The sequence below is a fragment of the Apus apus genome, chromosome 2, assembly GCF_020740795.1.
Source record: "Apus apus isolate bApuApu2 chromosome 2, bApuApu2.pri.cur, whole genome shotgun sequence".
Taxonomy (NCBI): Eukaryota; Metazoa; Chordata; class Aves; order Apodiformes; family Apodidae; genus Apus; species Apus apus.
Genome location: NC_067283.1, coordinates 112189123 through 112203238, shown reverse-complemented (window position 1 = coordinate 112203238; position 14116 = coordinate 112189123). Strand labels below are relative to the sequence as shown.

Genomic DNA, 14116 nt, shown 5'->3' with positions numbered 1-14116 from the left:
CTTGGTGGGTCAGCAGAACACTGATCTGCAGGCCTTGGTCTGACAGCTTTGACAGCTCAGGTCCTTCCGTTGGCAGTGCTCTAGGGTTAGGAAGAGATTCAGGATGCCTGTTCACCTGTGTTCAGTAAGTCATTTTGTGTGATAAAAAAATCTCACAATTTTTTTCTGTCCAGAATATATTTTACATTGTATCATATGGCTTTCATCAAAGTCATAGCTAAATTCCTGGATAATGATATTTTCTTTGTATTAAACGTGTTGCTGTTCATGACTATCTTCAAAGTCAACTGTGTGTGGAAGCCAAAATCCATTGAAATAAGCACTTTTGTTGCACTGAAATGCCTATACAAGAGCAGGGAATGTAATTATTAAAGATCTCATCGCATGTGCGATGGCAAAACAGATTCTTCAGTCACGAGTTAATTGATGCCTCCAGCATCCGTTCACATTTGCAGACCACAACTGGATTCTCCATTACATTTTTAGAATCATAGAATATGCTGAGTTGTAAGGGACCCATCAAGATCATCAAGTCCCACTCCTATCCCTGTGTAGGGCACCCCTACAATCACACCATATGCCTGAGAGCATCATCCAAACGCTTCTTGAACTCAGGCAGGATTGCTACTATTCCAGTACTCAACCACCCTCTGGGTGAAAAATGTTTTCCTGATATCCAGCCTAAACCTCCCCTTATTTAGCTTCCTGCCATTTCCCCATTTTTTGGGACACACTCGCTCAGATGCCTTTTTAGGAAAAGAAAGGTCACTAAGGATGATCCTGGCTTCTGAACATCAAGTTAAGTCTTCATTGTTAATGAAAGCTCTGCAGCTGAAATTATAGTTGGGTCAGTGTATTTATCTATTACCTTGAGGTTGAGATCTAAGCCTCACTAGACTATTTTGTTTCTGCTGCAGGTCAATACAGCCACTTATTCTGAGATTCTTGCTGCTTCTTGTTTTGACAGTATTACTGAGGGTTGACCTCCATTTTCTCACATCTTTTGACGTAATGAGATTTGTGGATCTAAGTAAAATTCACCGTTCATTCACCGGCTCTTAGTGGATCTGGGCTCGTCTTCTGGCTGTTCATGTTTGCACCTGACTTCAGTGAGCAAAATCTTGAAGTTCGATTTGGCTCTGCTGCATTTAGGTCAGAGCTGAAGCAGGAGCAATGCATCCTATGTCTGTGAGGTCCCTGGTCTGAAGAGTCACCTGTCTCTCTCTCTGTACTCAAAGCCACAGTGATGGCCTGTATTAGAAGAGAATTAATGATCCAGGTTTTCGGTTTTATTGTAGCCTCGAGTTAAGACCAAAGAATAGCTGGATAGTCTTTTTTTTGTTTGTTTCCCACTGATTACCATGATCAACTGTATGTCTAAGATTCAGTTTTCTTTCTGATGTGTAGCACTAGACTGAATGCACAAAGAACCACGGGATTGCCACTTCATTGTTGTATTCTTTCCATGTATATTTTCTGCTAATGCAGAGAGGAGAGCCTTATTGCATTGATTAAAAACTGGAAGAGTCAGGAGCAAACTTGTTTGTGATAGGGGTTGTTTTCTTGCCAGCCTTGGTAGAATGAGCTTCAGCTAACTGTCCAGATAAGAAAAAAACAACAACAACCAACCAACCAAACAAAACACATCAGTGCAATATTGGTGGGTATGTAAATAAAGAAAAACAATGAGCAGGAAGAGCATTTCCTATTCACACATTTTCCATTAACATGAAACTATCAAGGTTGAAAAAGAGCTTTGGGTAGGAGGGATGGTCAGGCAGTCTGTTACTGTCTTTTCTACTGATTCCTTGTGAGTTGATAAACTGTCTTGGTCCCAGCATTTTGCCCTGTGTATTCACAGTTATTTTAGGCTTTGGACTAGTGACCTGAGTTTTAGAGCTGATGCACATCTGCTGCTGCCTTTGAAGTGAGTAGGATTTAGGTATGTTGATGGGCATTCAACAATTCTGAAAAAGAAGCCACTTACATGATTTCTGAAATTCCTAGGTTGGTGTGCCTGAAGGAAATGATACAAGTTTGAAAATACTGACTTTTAAATATAATGTGATTTCCAGTCTTCTAAGTATACAAAATATATTTCACACCACATGGGGTGCCCAGGAACTTAATTAAGGTGAATTAAGTTTTTAAAAATCTTTGCAGAAGAGAAATTGGAAATTGTGTGCAGAACAGTAGCAATGTATCAATGAGAACTAAAGTTTTGGATTCTAAGTAGAAGAAATACTTCTGGGATAAAATATGAATACATTTTTGCCATGATGTCAGCCTGGCTGGTCACGGTTAATACTATTTTAGCATTCCTTGACCAGGACCCACTAATGTTGATTGAACACAAGGCATAATCACCATGCTAGGGACGCTGTGAACCACAGTACGTCATCAAATAGTAATGACAAGGAAGTGTTTCAGATACAATGCGGGGTGCTTCACATGGTAATCTTGAGTTATCCAAATAGCAAACATATAATAATGCAAGAAAGGAAGAAACTTCCTTTTGCTAAGGTATTGCACATAGTTTAAAATCCTGTCTTCATCGTAGTGTTTCACTGAATTACATTACTGAATTACAGTCTCCTGCATGTAAGCAGTGGTCTTTCATATTTTAGAATGTATTTTAAGATTTTAACAGTACTGCTCAGTGCAATACAAAACACAGATAAAATGTAATCAAGATTTTATTTTTTTTTTCAAAACCTAAAATGTAGTCATTCACACCAAAATTTAAAAAGCAGAATTGGCTCCAAGAAAACACATCAGTTTAAAACACACATTTCTTTAGTCATTGTATTATCTTTACTTGGTGAACTGGAAGAGCTCTCAGTGTAGATGAATTAGTTAACTTGAGTGAAAGGACCATCTCTTCTTTGCCACTGAGTTTCTCCTATGCTTTTGGTAGAGACTGCTAGCTATTAAGTTATTAAGCTTTTATTAAGGGCTTCTGTTCATGCTACTTCCTACTTGAAACATATAAAACTACTCAGTATTTTTTAAACATTCACATATAGCAATGCTGCTCCATCTCAAGAAACAGTAGCTTCTCAGATTGTGTAGCTGAAAAAGTAATGTTAAGGATAGTTGCAGCTGCCAAAGTCTGGAAACTCAGAGTTACATCTGACATTTCATTCTTTACCTTAACTATTGAGCCTTGGCCATTCATTGGTTTTTCACAGTGCTTTGGAGTTAGAAGAGAGTTTTACAGATGAAAGATGAAAATCAGAATAAACTCCTTCATCAAGTAAACCTTGCAAGGGCATTCTGAATTTTACAATACACAGGAAGTTGATTGTGATATAATGTACAACACAAGAGGGCTGGAATAAACAATTCATTCTCTATTGTTAGGGATGGCCATGCATAAATGACTTACGGCTCTGGTTTGCTCTGCCACTTGTTACATGTGCAGTCATCCCTAACTCATACCAAAAATAGTTTATCATACTCCTGTGTTGCATAGTTTTTGTCAAATGGTCTCTCATTAAAAATTTTACTGGGGAGATTGAACGCTTTAAGAAACTGGCAATGCTTATGAAAGCTTTCCCCAGAGCTTGGGCTCTCCGAGTGGAGTCGATGCCAACAGTGATCCCATGACAGTTCCTCGTACCCTACGCAGATATAGTCTGGTGGGCAGGTAGCAGTCATCATTTGACAGTGTGTAGCAGGTTCAGTGTAGAGGTCAAAGGCTGGCTTGTCAGAAGGACTGAAGACTGCAGAAGCTCCCCCCAAGTCTGGAGAGAAGCAGACGGGGTAGGACAGTGTAGGAGAATACTGCAGTGTCACTGCCCCTGCAGTGAGGGTTTCATTTCCTCCACTGTCAATTCAGGACCTTCCCTGAGCCTTAAATGCATTTAAAAACAAACAAGGCCATCTGCCAGGTAATTCCCTGGCCATCCTTGTGATATATGTATCTGCAGTCTGTAGTTGTCACTTGGATAGCTGTTTGAAAGGTTTTATTCCTATGCATTGTGTGGATCGAGAATTCAGCTGTGTACTCCCTTCCTGAAAAAGGTTCCTTTTGGGTAGTGCATGTCTGCAGCACAACCTAGTTCATGTTGCCCAATCTTCTGAAGAGGGGTTGCAGTCCTGGTACAAAAGGAAATTGGTGGGTTCCCAACACTGTCTAGGTAATAGCTGGAGCTAAGCCACTGGTATGCCTTGGTGGTAAAGCCCTGATGCTGAAGTTTACTGCTGAGGTTGCAGCTTGTGGAGCTCCACACAGTTTTAGTGGTGGCCTTTAGTTCATGGCATTCTTTGCCTTTCTTGGGCAGGAGTGTTTTCTGCAGACTGACACACAGATTGCTACAGTGATGATGTCATGCTTGGAAAAATGTGTCTGACAAGGTCACTTTCCATCAGATGCATGGTCCCCCTGCATGTTTATTTGTATCGTTGCATTTTTTCCAGGCGAAATCACCTTCCTACTTCATGGGAACATTTTAACTGTAGACCTTTATTTCAGCATTGCCACACCCAGACTTAGTACAACTGATGAAAGTTCAAATACATGCAAAGTAACTATTAAAGCATCAAGGCTCATCTGGGGGTCTAGGCCACCCCTCCCCTTTTCACTTACGATTGTGCAAAATCCCTTAATGTTGCAAAGAAATTGTGCATTCATCAGGTGGAGCATTGGAGGCCAGGGTGCAGATAACCGCTTTTACTGCATATGAGACATTGCAGTCCTGTTCTTAAGAACTGCCAGGCAGATTGGGAATCATGGTCACGGTTAATAGCAGCGAATTGCCAGCTCTTGATGGGTGGGTAGTCACTCCTTTCAGTGGTTGCCCCCTGGGGGAGAAGGTAGAAAAACAGAGGGAGGGAATTAGAGTGACTTTGCACAGTTGAGCAGGTTCATGCCGCTGGATCAGTGGCAAGCATTGGCAGGGCTCCACTCTGGGGAGGCTCACAACAACATCACAGTCTCATTTTTACCAATTGGTGTTGCTATAGCCAGTGGTGCACAGGGGGAGAGCACAGAGAAGGGAGGGAGCCGGGGGGGAGAGTGAAAGCAAGAGCCTGGACTAAATTAAACAAACAAAAGTGCTTGTAAGTTGCATTTAACCCATAACCGTTAGCCCAGTGCTGCTAATTGTACTAAACTATATATCTGAAGTTCGGTGTGTGATTAAAGAGTTGGCTCACAAACTCTCTGCATAACCTTAATTTTTTCAAGGTTCTTTGAGTGTAGAATGGCTTATAATAATGATTTTGACTAATACGATTTTTGACATGCAACTTTAATGCTTAACCTTAGTACAACTCCAGAGCATTTCATGTGTATTCAGCTGTAAAGAGTGATGATTTAAAGGGATAATATAAGAAAAAGGTCGTTCTAGAATGAACCTCTAACAAATTGCATAAAGGAAGCTTATTATTCCATGAGTAGAGAGATATGCAGCTTTTCTGATCATTTTTCTGCTTGGTTCAAAAAATTGTTGAGACATGATTGGGGAAAGAAACACAAAAAATGAAATAGAAAACTGCAAGCAGTGAACATTCTTTTGATGGTTATGATTTTGTTGCCACTAAAAATACTCCTCAGTAATGTGGTTGTTCATCTTTCCTCTTGTTTTGGGTGAAGAATTCGTTCCAATAAGAAAATGCTGTTATTGGTTGGAGGATTGCCTCCCGGACCTGACCGGCTACCCAGCAATTTGGTTCAGTATTATGATGATGAAAAGAAGACATGGAAAATACTGACAAGTAAGTGGTTTATTTTTGTACAGTTGTCTTGATGAATTTAAAAACATGGTTAATCAAATTAGACACTTTATTGATTTGTTTCTCCTCAGAGATTTGTTTATGTATCACAAGGGGCTTCACAATGGAGCAATAAATAGAGATTGCAGAAGATGCTAATTTTATAATAGGATAGGCCTAAATTAACATTGGCTTAAAATCATTCCAGTAAGTTTTTTAAGCAAATTTGTAAGTCTCTCTTACTGCAACATGAATACATGCATATTTAAGTACATGTGATTAAAATCTGGTTTAGGAAAAAAAGGGCAACGTTTGAGACAGTTTTTGCAGAGTCAGATCCCTGGTAAGCCACAGTACTAGAGCACACCTTTGAATCTCTTTAACATTTTCATTTCCTTCTTCCAGCTTTATCTGTTGTCCACAGTCATTAAAGGTTTCCTCTGTACTGCTCTTCTTCCATTGCTGACAGAAGCATTGGTGGAATATATCAGCTACAATAAACAGTGCACAGAGGCTTCTATCACAAAATTCTTTCCCACCTTCTTTTAAAGGTTGATTGTGTCTTAGAGTAAGTATTTTGCCTCAAGCATCAAGATTTGGAACTTATTGTTATGTCGGTTGCAATTCCCAGTCTGACTTGGTCATGGAATCAAATCATAGCTTCTTTGAGTGCAGCAGGCTGTGTGTGCATTAGTCCCCTTGTGGCTAAACTGGCTGCATTGGTCAATAAAACTAAATTTTAACTGTCAAAATTGCCCAAAGCAGTATAGATAAAATAATAAATGAGTGATTTTGATCCATAAATCAAAGCCATACTTCTAAGACTGGACAACTGGTAAAACCTGGAATTCCTGATAGACCTGCCTTTTTTCCACAGTAAAATACATTTTACATAATTCTATTCTTCATCCCTTATCCAAAGCCCTTTAGTACGATGCATCCACGTGAATACTATACGCACAGGTTAGGATGAAAAAGAATTAAGACTACTTCTATGATTCAGGACTTGATGGGTTTGCTAATTGCTTTCTCCCATGGAAGATTTAGGAGCCTTTCTCAAAGTGCCACAACATAAAGACTGCTTAGGTATAGATCCCCTGGACGAATAGTTGAGGTTATTGTGTAAGAATGGCTATTAGTAAAGGTTGCATGAACTCTACATTAGAAAAGTCTACAGTATCTGTACTAGGGAACATAATGTTCTTCACATTTTTCAGAATAATGAGATGAGCTATCTCTGTACGCTACTTCTAAGAAAATTCTGAAGGTGGTAAGTCAGTGAAAAATCACTGACACTACCTAAGGCAGAAGTGTTCAGGTTTTTTTGATTTTGTTGTGTCTAATCGAGTGGCTCACCAGGATAGGCAGGAGAAATGGATCTCTTGCTTCAAGATCTGAACTCTCCACTGAATTAAAGTAAAAATATTATTCTGGATCTTACCTATCTGTAGATGTGTCAGATTTCGTAAGAATGAAATCAGTTCAGTTCCTAGGTTTCTTAAAGTGTGATGCTGTCTCTGACACTATAGGAAACTATATAGTGTTTCCTCCTGTACCAGCAAATATTTACAAAGTCTTTTCTTTGACCATCTGCCCTCAGCTAGACTCCCCTATGCACAAACAAAAAGCCTGTTTTTGCACTTAAGTGCTTACTGAGCCAATGTAAATGTGCACAGAAATTCTCCTTGCCTTCCTCCTAACCCATCTACGGTACTAATTTTCTGTTCTCTGTGCCAGTGGCACTTGGGAGTAGGGAAAGTGAGAAGGATGCTTGCAAACACCTAGCCCTGGGTGCAATGGTAGAGCCATTGAGGAGGAGATGGATGAGAGGAGACTGAATCTCCTCATGTCACCCTCCACTGAGAGGAGCCTCAGAAGTTACTCAGCAGGGCCTGCAAACACATTTGAGAGGGAGCTGTTTGCCTGTTGCCTTTTCCCTTCTCAGCATGGAGAGTGGTAGTTGCAACCATGCAGTCCCTTAGGGCTCTGTGTCCTGCCTTGTGTGATGCATAAGGAACAGGAGAAGATCAGCCATAAGAAACTACTGCCTGCCTGTAAGCTGTGTTGCTGCAGTTGGAGCTATGAAGACAGTTGCAAGTGGAACAGCACAAGCTATTGAGTATGACAGCTCAGCAGAGTAGCAATCTCATTTTGTTCCAACGACAAGACTAGATCTATTGGCAAGGGATACTGCCCACCTCTCTCTGCCTGGCTACCCAAAGTACCAAATGCATCAGTACTAATGGTAGTAATTCTAAAGGTATCAGGAAAACAACTTGCCTTGTTCATAGATCCAGAAGAGGAGGAGAAGCATGCACCCATTTCCAATTTTTTAATGTAATCATCTATAGGCAAGAGTGCTATGGCTCAGGGGATCGGTAGATTTTTCACAGTCTCGTATTACTGTGTATTTTTCCTGCCCAGTATTTCTCAGGTAATTATTCTTTCTATGTTTGCAACAAAGAATAAAGAAAAAAAAATAAAAGGAGAAAGTAAGTGGCATTTTACAAACACTTTCTTCCACCCACTTTTAATTTATGTAGGCATAATCCTAATCTGAGATTCTCAATGTGCATGTTGTTGTATAATTTGGAACATTTCTTACTGCCTAGCTTTGCCTTAGCAAAATAGAGGCTTTTATAGAGTGCATGGCAAAATACAGATCTTCACTGTGTGATTTCAGGGTTGCTTACACGTGCATGAACGCTCTTTAATTATTTAACGAGGTGCTAACTATGTCCTGTAGCAGCAACAACCTACCTACTGCCAGTGACACAAACTGGACAGCTGATGGGTGTGTGGCAGTCCTTAGTAACTGCGAAAGTCCTGCTCTGTTAATGGGGTTTCACCGTGCCGTGATATTTCTCTGTCCTCATCAACACTTGCTGGATGTGGGGTGGGAGGGGGATGTCTCTGTGTCACCACCTCATGCCACATGGCTTGGAACCAGCCACTAGAGCTCCAGTTTTAATTAGCAGCTATGGTTCTGCCAGGAGCCCTTGTTTAATCCTAGAACTTTGGTTGTTTGTTTTAACTGCAATGTTTAAGATTAATTAAACTTTAAGGAAGTAAAACAGTGTTTTGTTTGTTAGGATTATTCTGTGATAATTGCAAGTTTCAAAATCCAGAGCCTATAAAGACTTTTTTGTGTTTGGAAGTGCATAGCTCTCCCAAAAACCCTACTGCTAAGGCAATGATGTATTACTTTTACTTTCATTATATGTTTTTAATCAGAGCGTGACTTCACACTAGACAAAGCGATGCTTTATGCATGGTCTCCCTTGTTTTTGCTAAAATCTTTTGACATGATTAATTTTACTTTAATGCTTTTGTCTTGTTGTAATGGTAAGGATGATGGGTATAAACCAGGGCAAAAAGTACATGCTTTTCTGTCATAACGCCTCTAAGCATTTAAAAAATATATTAAATGAAAGAAAAAAATATCACAAGAGACTGATCCAACTGGAATTAAATTTCTTGCTATGTGAACAGAGAATGCAAGAAATAAATAAAAATGATGCAGCCATTGTTTTAGTTTTATTTTTTTGTATTTTTCCATAGCAGTGTATCCATCTGTCTGATTAGAAGCAATGAGTATGAGAGAAATTGTGTCTTGCAGATTTCTAGGTATACAGTGAATCCTCCTTGCAATGCAAAATTCCTTTTTCTCTAAAGCACAGAAGGGTAAAATATTGGAAAAGTTACCGAACTCTTACATGGCACATTCCCTCCACATGAAGCTGTAGCAGATCTTTCTTTCATAGTGGCACTTTGTTTTTCAGTAAGATGCTAATTGTAACGTTCCTTAACTTCCCTAGCTAACCACATTGTTTGTGTAAACCACAGAGAGCCTTGAATGAGCATCAAAAAAGTGGTAAATGCATGTGTGGGCAATAATGCTGTTATGTTTAGGTATTGCACTAGGTTTGGATTTTAATCCAATGTACAAGTCAATGTCATTATCCAATGAAAAGTATAGTACAGGCAATGTATTTGCATAGGAAAGTCAGGGAAATGTCAAGAAGATCACCAGACTGGAGAGTTTAGTCAGGATGACCAGCGACCCGTTTCTGGTTACTTCCTTTCTTAGTTAACCCTTAGTCTTGTTTTAGTCATCTTGACCTTCCTGCCCTTTATTAGGTGTATTAACATCTGCTGTGTTTAGTCCATGTGTAAGAACAAACAATGAATCAGACACTTCGATTTCCTCCTCCATCTCTCCTTCATGCCAGCAGCCATCATACAATATCAAGGACTTGTCATTTACTTGTCTTCCTCTGATTTGCAGATCATAACAAGCAGCTGGTAACCTTTTCATTCTTCATGCTCTTATAAAGGCCATCCACCTTTCCTTCCTACCACAGGTTGCCTGTGCTTTCATTTTCACATGAGGCAAACTCCACTGCAGGAGAGGAGTTGCTCTGAATACAGCATGGTTTTATTTCTGTCATTTTAACTTTTTTAATTTCCCTTTAATATGTTTGATGACAGTACAGCCTCCTGTACGGTAGCCTTCCATCATGAGTAACATTTTGAGTGCTAGCCAGCACTTAGTCTTACTGGTGGTTCTAGAAACCCTTTCAGCATAATTATTTATGCATTTTACCCACAGGAGAGTCAAATAAATAGAAGATAGGAACAGTTTATTTCATATCATAGTCAGCATTAGAGAACTTGCATCACTTCACTCCCCAGCCTACAGAATTTCTGCTGGAAAAGGTTGCATTTCTTTCTCTTCTATTTTCTTTGGCAGTTCTGAGATGCTCATCCTTTCCTATACAGACTACCACTTTGTCCTTCCTGGGCAAATTAATAACAAAGTCCTGTTCCTCTGTTTTTCTGAAATGGCTTTGGAGGCACTAAGTTTCTCAGTCCTTCCTTGTGAGCCCAGGTGTCCAAGAGGGCCAACAGCATCCTGGCCTGCATCAGGAATAGCATGGCCAGCAGGAGTTGGGAGGTAATCCTGCCCCTGTACTCGACACTGGTGAGGCCACACCTCAAGTACTGTGTGCAGTTCTGGGCCCCTCACTATAGGAAGGACAGTGAGGTGCTGGAGCATGTCCAGAGAAGAGCTACCAAACTGGTGAAGGGTCTATAGAACAAGTCATCCAAGCAGCAGCTGAGGGAACTAGGGATGTTTAGTTTGGAGAAGAGGAGGCCCTCATTGCCCTCTGCACCTACCTGAAAGGAGGTTGTAGGGAGGTGGGTGTTGGCCCCTTCTCCTGAGTGAATAATGACAGGACCAGAGGAAATGGTCTGAAGTTGCCACATGGGAGGTTTAGCTTGGATATTAGGAAGAGTTTCTTTACTGAAAGAATGGTCAGGCACTGGAACAACCTGCCCAGGGAGGTGGTTGAGTCACCATCCTTGGAGGTACTCAAGAAACCCGCAGATGTGGAACTTCGGGGTATGCTCTAGTGGCCAAGATTGTAGGGGGGGAAGGTTGTGGGTGTTATTTGGTGGTGTTCGTGTCTGGTTTGAGTTTTGTTGTTTGTGTGTGGGGGTGTTTGTTTGGGGTTTTTTGTTTGTTTGTTTGTTTATGAGAGTTGGACTCAGTGATCTCAGAGGTCCTTTCCAAGCATGACTATTCTGTGATTGCCCTAGGTTGTTGTGGGTTTTTTGGGGGGGTTTAATTGTTTTTGTTTGGTTGGTTGGTTTGTTTTGTTTCTGTGTGTGGTTTGCTTTGGTTTGGGTTTTTTGGTCCTGTTCTGGCAGGGGGGTTGGACTCGATGATCTTCAGATGTCCCTTCCAACTCCTAATACTCTGTGATTCTGTGACTCTGTGATTCATGTGAGGGAGCGCCTTACCCAGTTTTCTCATTTCCAAATTGGTTACTTACAAGACAGACAGTATGATTTATATGCTACATCAGAAGTTCTTGGGAGAAATTTTCAAAGGCATGAGTGTCAGTGTAAGTACCTCTAGATTCCTAGATCACATTGTGCCTTTGGAATTGTTACATTGTTTAAGTAAATAAATTCATCCACTGCGGAGCTTTTACTTTGTAGAAGAATCATAGTGTGTTAGAAGAAAAAGTTTTCTACTTTAATTTACCCCACATCAATTGGTAACTGAATACAAGAAGTGGTGTTTGCAAAAAGTGAGTCGAGTCAGACGGACAGGTTGAATCTCTTGACATATGCCAGTGAAAATTTCTTCCTCCTTTTTTTGTTACTTGTGAGAATAGTGCGCATGGGAGTTAATCAGAAACGTGTCTTGATGAACACTTTTTGGCAGCCCTGATAAATTTTGTCTCTTACTCCATTTATCCAGCAGTCAGGAATGCTGCAGCTACTGCTTCAGTGCTGTGTCAAGGATGGTTTCAGCACTGCATTGAAAAGCTTGAGCAAGCATTATCATATTGCTAAGGCAGAAGTCTTGGTATTATCCACTAGACAGATGTATGTAGTAGTTTTACAAGTACATGTACACGTATGCACATGCTCATATGTATCATCCTTCTTAAATGAATACACTGATGGGATTAAAAGCTAATTTTAAACAGAAATTCCATCTATATTTTCCATTCTTGTATCTAACCCCTTTTAAAGGTTCAAAGCCAGGAAAATACAGTCAAAAAAGAAAATATATTCATACGCAGAAAAGCTGACTGATCACTATGACTATTCAACTTTTAAGCCTGGATTTAGGAGGTTTATTCAATGTGGTCAGACACATAGGTGAAAAGCCACATGCTTTATACTTACAGGGAAGTAAGGATATAGAAGGAAGAAACAGAAATATAGCAAAGAGTATTTTTCTATATGTGACATAGTAGAGGTTAGCCACAACTCCCATTCTGAGGATGATACATGGGAATTCAAGCATGCAAGTGCCATTAATGGTGCACACCTGCGTATCTAAGAGCAAGAGAGAGCTCCAAGAATGAGTGAATATGTAGCATGTTTTCACAGAGAATGCTGTATTCATGCCCTAAATATTTTCTTCTGCACTACCAGTTGAGATAACTTTCAAGAAATGTCAGCTCTCTTTCTGTTCACCTCAGAGAATGAAGGGCTAGCGTAAGTAAATGATGTACATTTTTTTTTATCATTTTACTTGAGACTTTCTCCTTATTCATAAAGCATATTGTTCTGCATATGCCCTCTTATTTGTAAGTGTGATGTCCTTTAGACTTTAGATATCTGGCTTTCTCTTCCTGTGTTCCCAGTCCATTTGTATCTTGCTATGCTGTGTCCTTGAAGTGGCTAGTCTTATCACTGCATTCAGTCTGTTTGTGCTAAAGTCCTCAATAGTCTCTCAGCTTCTCTTGGCTACTTTCTGCTCTTTGTTTTGGACTTCTGAACACCCACCTCTCTGGAAACTAGGCTGTTCACTTTCTTTTGCATAGACAAAGATGCCTGAATCTACTCACCTTTATCTTCAGAAACGCCACCAGTGAACACTTAATTTCAGGTAGAGTCCAGAGTGTTACCCAAATATCCTGTTCCCTGCCTCTGCTCAGCCAGGAGCATTTGTGGTTGAAAACCTGAGCTGGACATGAGCACAAGGCAGAGCCCTGTTCCAAGACATCCATAGGCAGGGGTCTGAGACCATGCAGAGTTGAGCCATCGGTGGCCCAAGTAAGAAGGCAGCAGGTGTAAGACAGGTGAGTTATCAGATGATCTGTGCCGTTTCTGCAGCAGATGCTGATGTCAGGCTTCTGTAGAGTTGTCTTACAAAGAATGCTGCTGGTTCCTGGAGATGCTGCTGTCTGCTGCATCTCTGCCAGAACGTTAAAACCTGTGACTCAAAATATTCCTCCTGGATCACAGAACATAGCTTTTTCTACCTCATCTTTCAACTTGAATGACACATCTTTACAGATGGCTTGAGGATGACCATTCAATTTTGCAGCAACTTCTACAGCTTTGTTCCAAGGCAAGAGGAAAACTAATTCCTTCAAAAGTCATGTCCCTGCGCATCTCAACAAGTCTTGTGGGGTGGTGAAGAGGTAGGCAGTTGAGGTTTGAATCCCTGCTTTGCTCAAATCAGAGTATGATTTTTTTAACTCATGAACCCCTCATGTGTGAATCCCTCATGTGTGTCCCAGTGGGTATTTCACAGCCCCATCAAAGACAGTTCTGTCCAGTTTTGCAATATAACTGCAAACCAGAAATTGCATAGCTATAAATAACAAGTTGTCATGACTTTGATGGTAAACCCAGGTGAGGATAGATACTTGGGCTTAATGCAGCCCTAAAGGATGTGCAGCATTTCAAGTCATTTCAGCCTATGGGCATGGTGTGTCTGCTATAAACAGTCATATCCTGGTGCAGGAGGAACTGGGAACTGTGTTGTCTTGTGTTCTGTCCAAAGCCCGTGTCTCACCTTGCTAGATAAAAATTTCAGCAAAGTCATAATTTATAATGAAAGTACTGTAAAAGATACTCTCAC

General features: G+C 40.5%; 1 protein-coding gene across 1 annotated transcript in view; it reads left to right on the top strand.

Annotated features, from left to right (window-relative positions):
• Window positions 1-14116, top strand: part of KLHL14 (kelch like family member 14) — a 62658-nt gene that overhangs the window by 11248 nt on the left and 37294 nt on the right. Inside the window, exon 2 of the mRNA XM_051612269.1 lies at window positions 5600-5721. Within this exon, the coding sequence (XP_051468229.1) occupies window positions 5600-5721 (122 nt within the window). The remainder of the gene's footprint in view (window positions 1-5599; window positions 5722-14116) is intronic.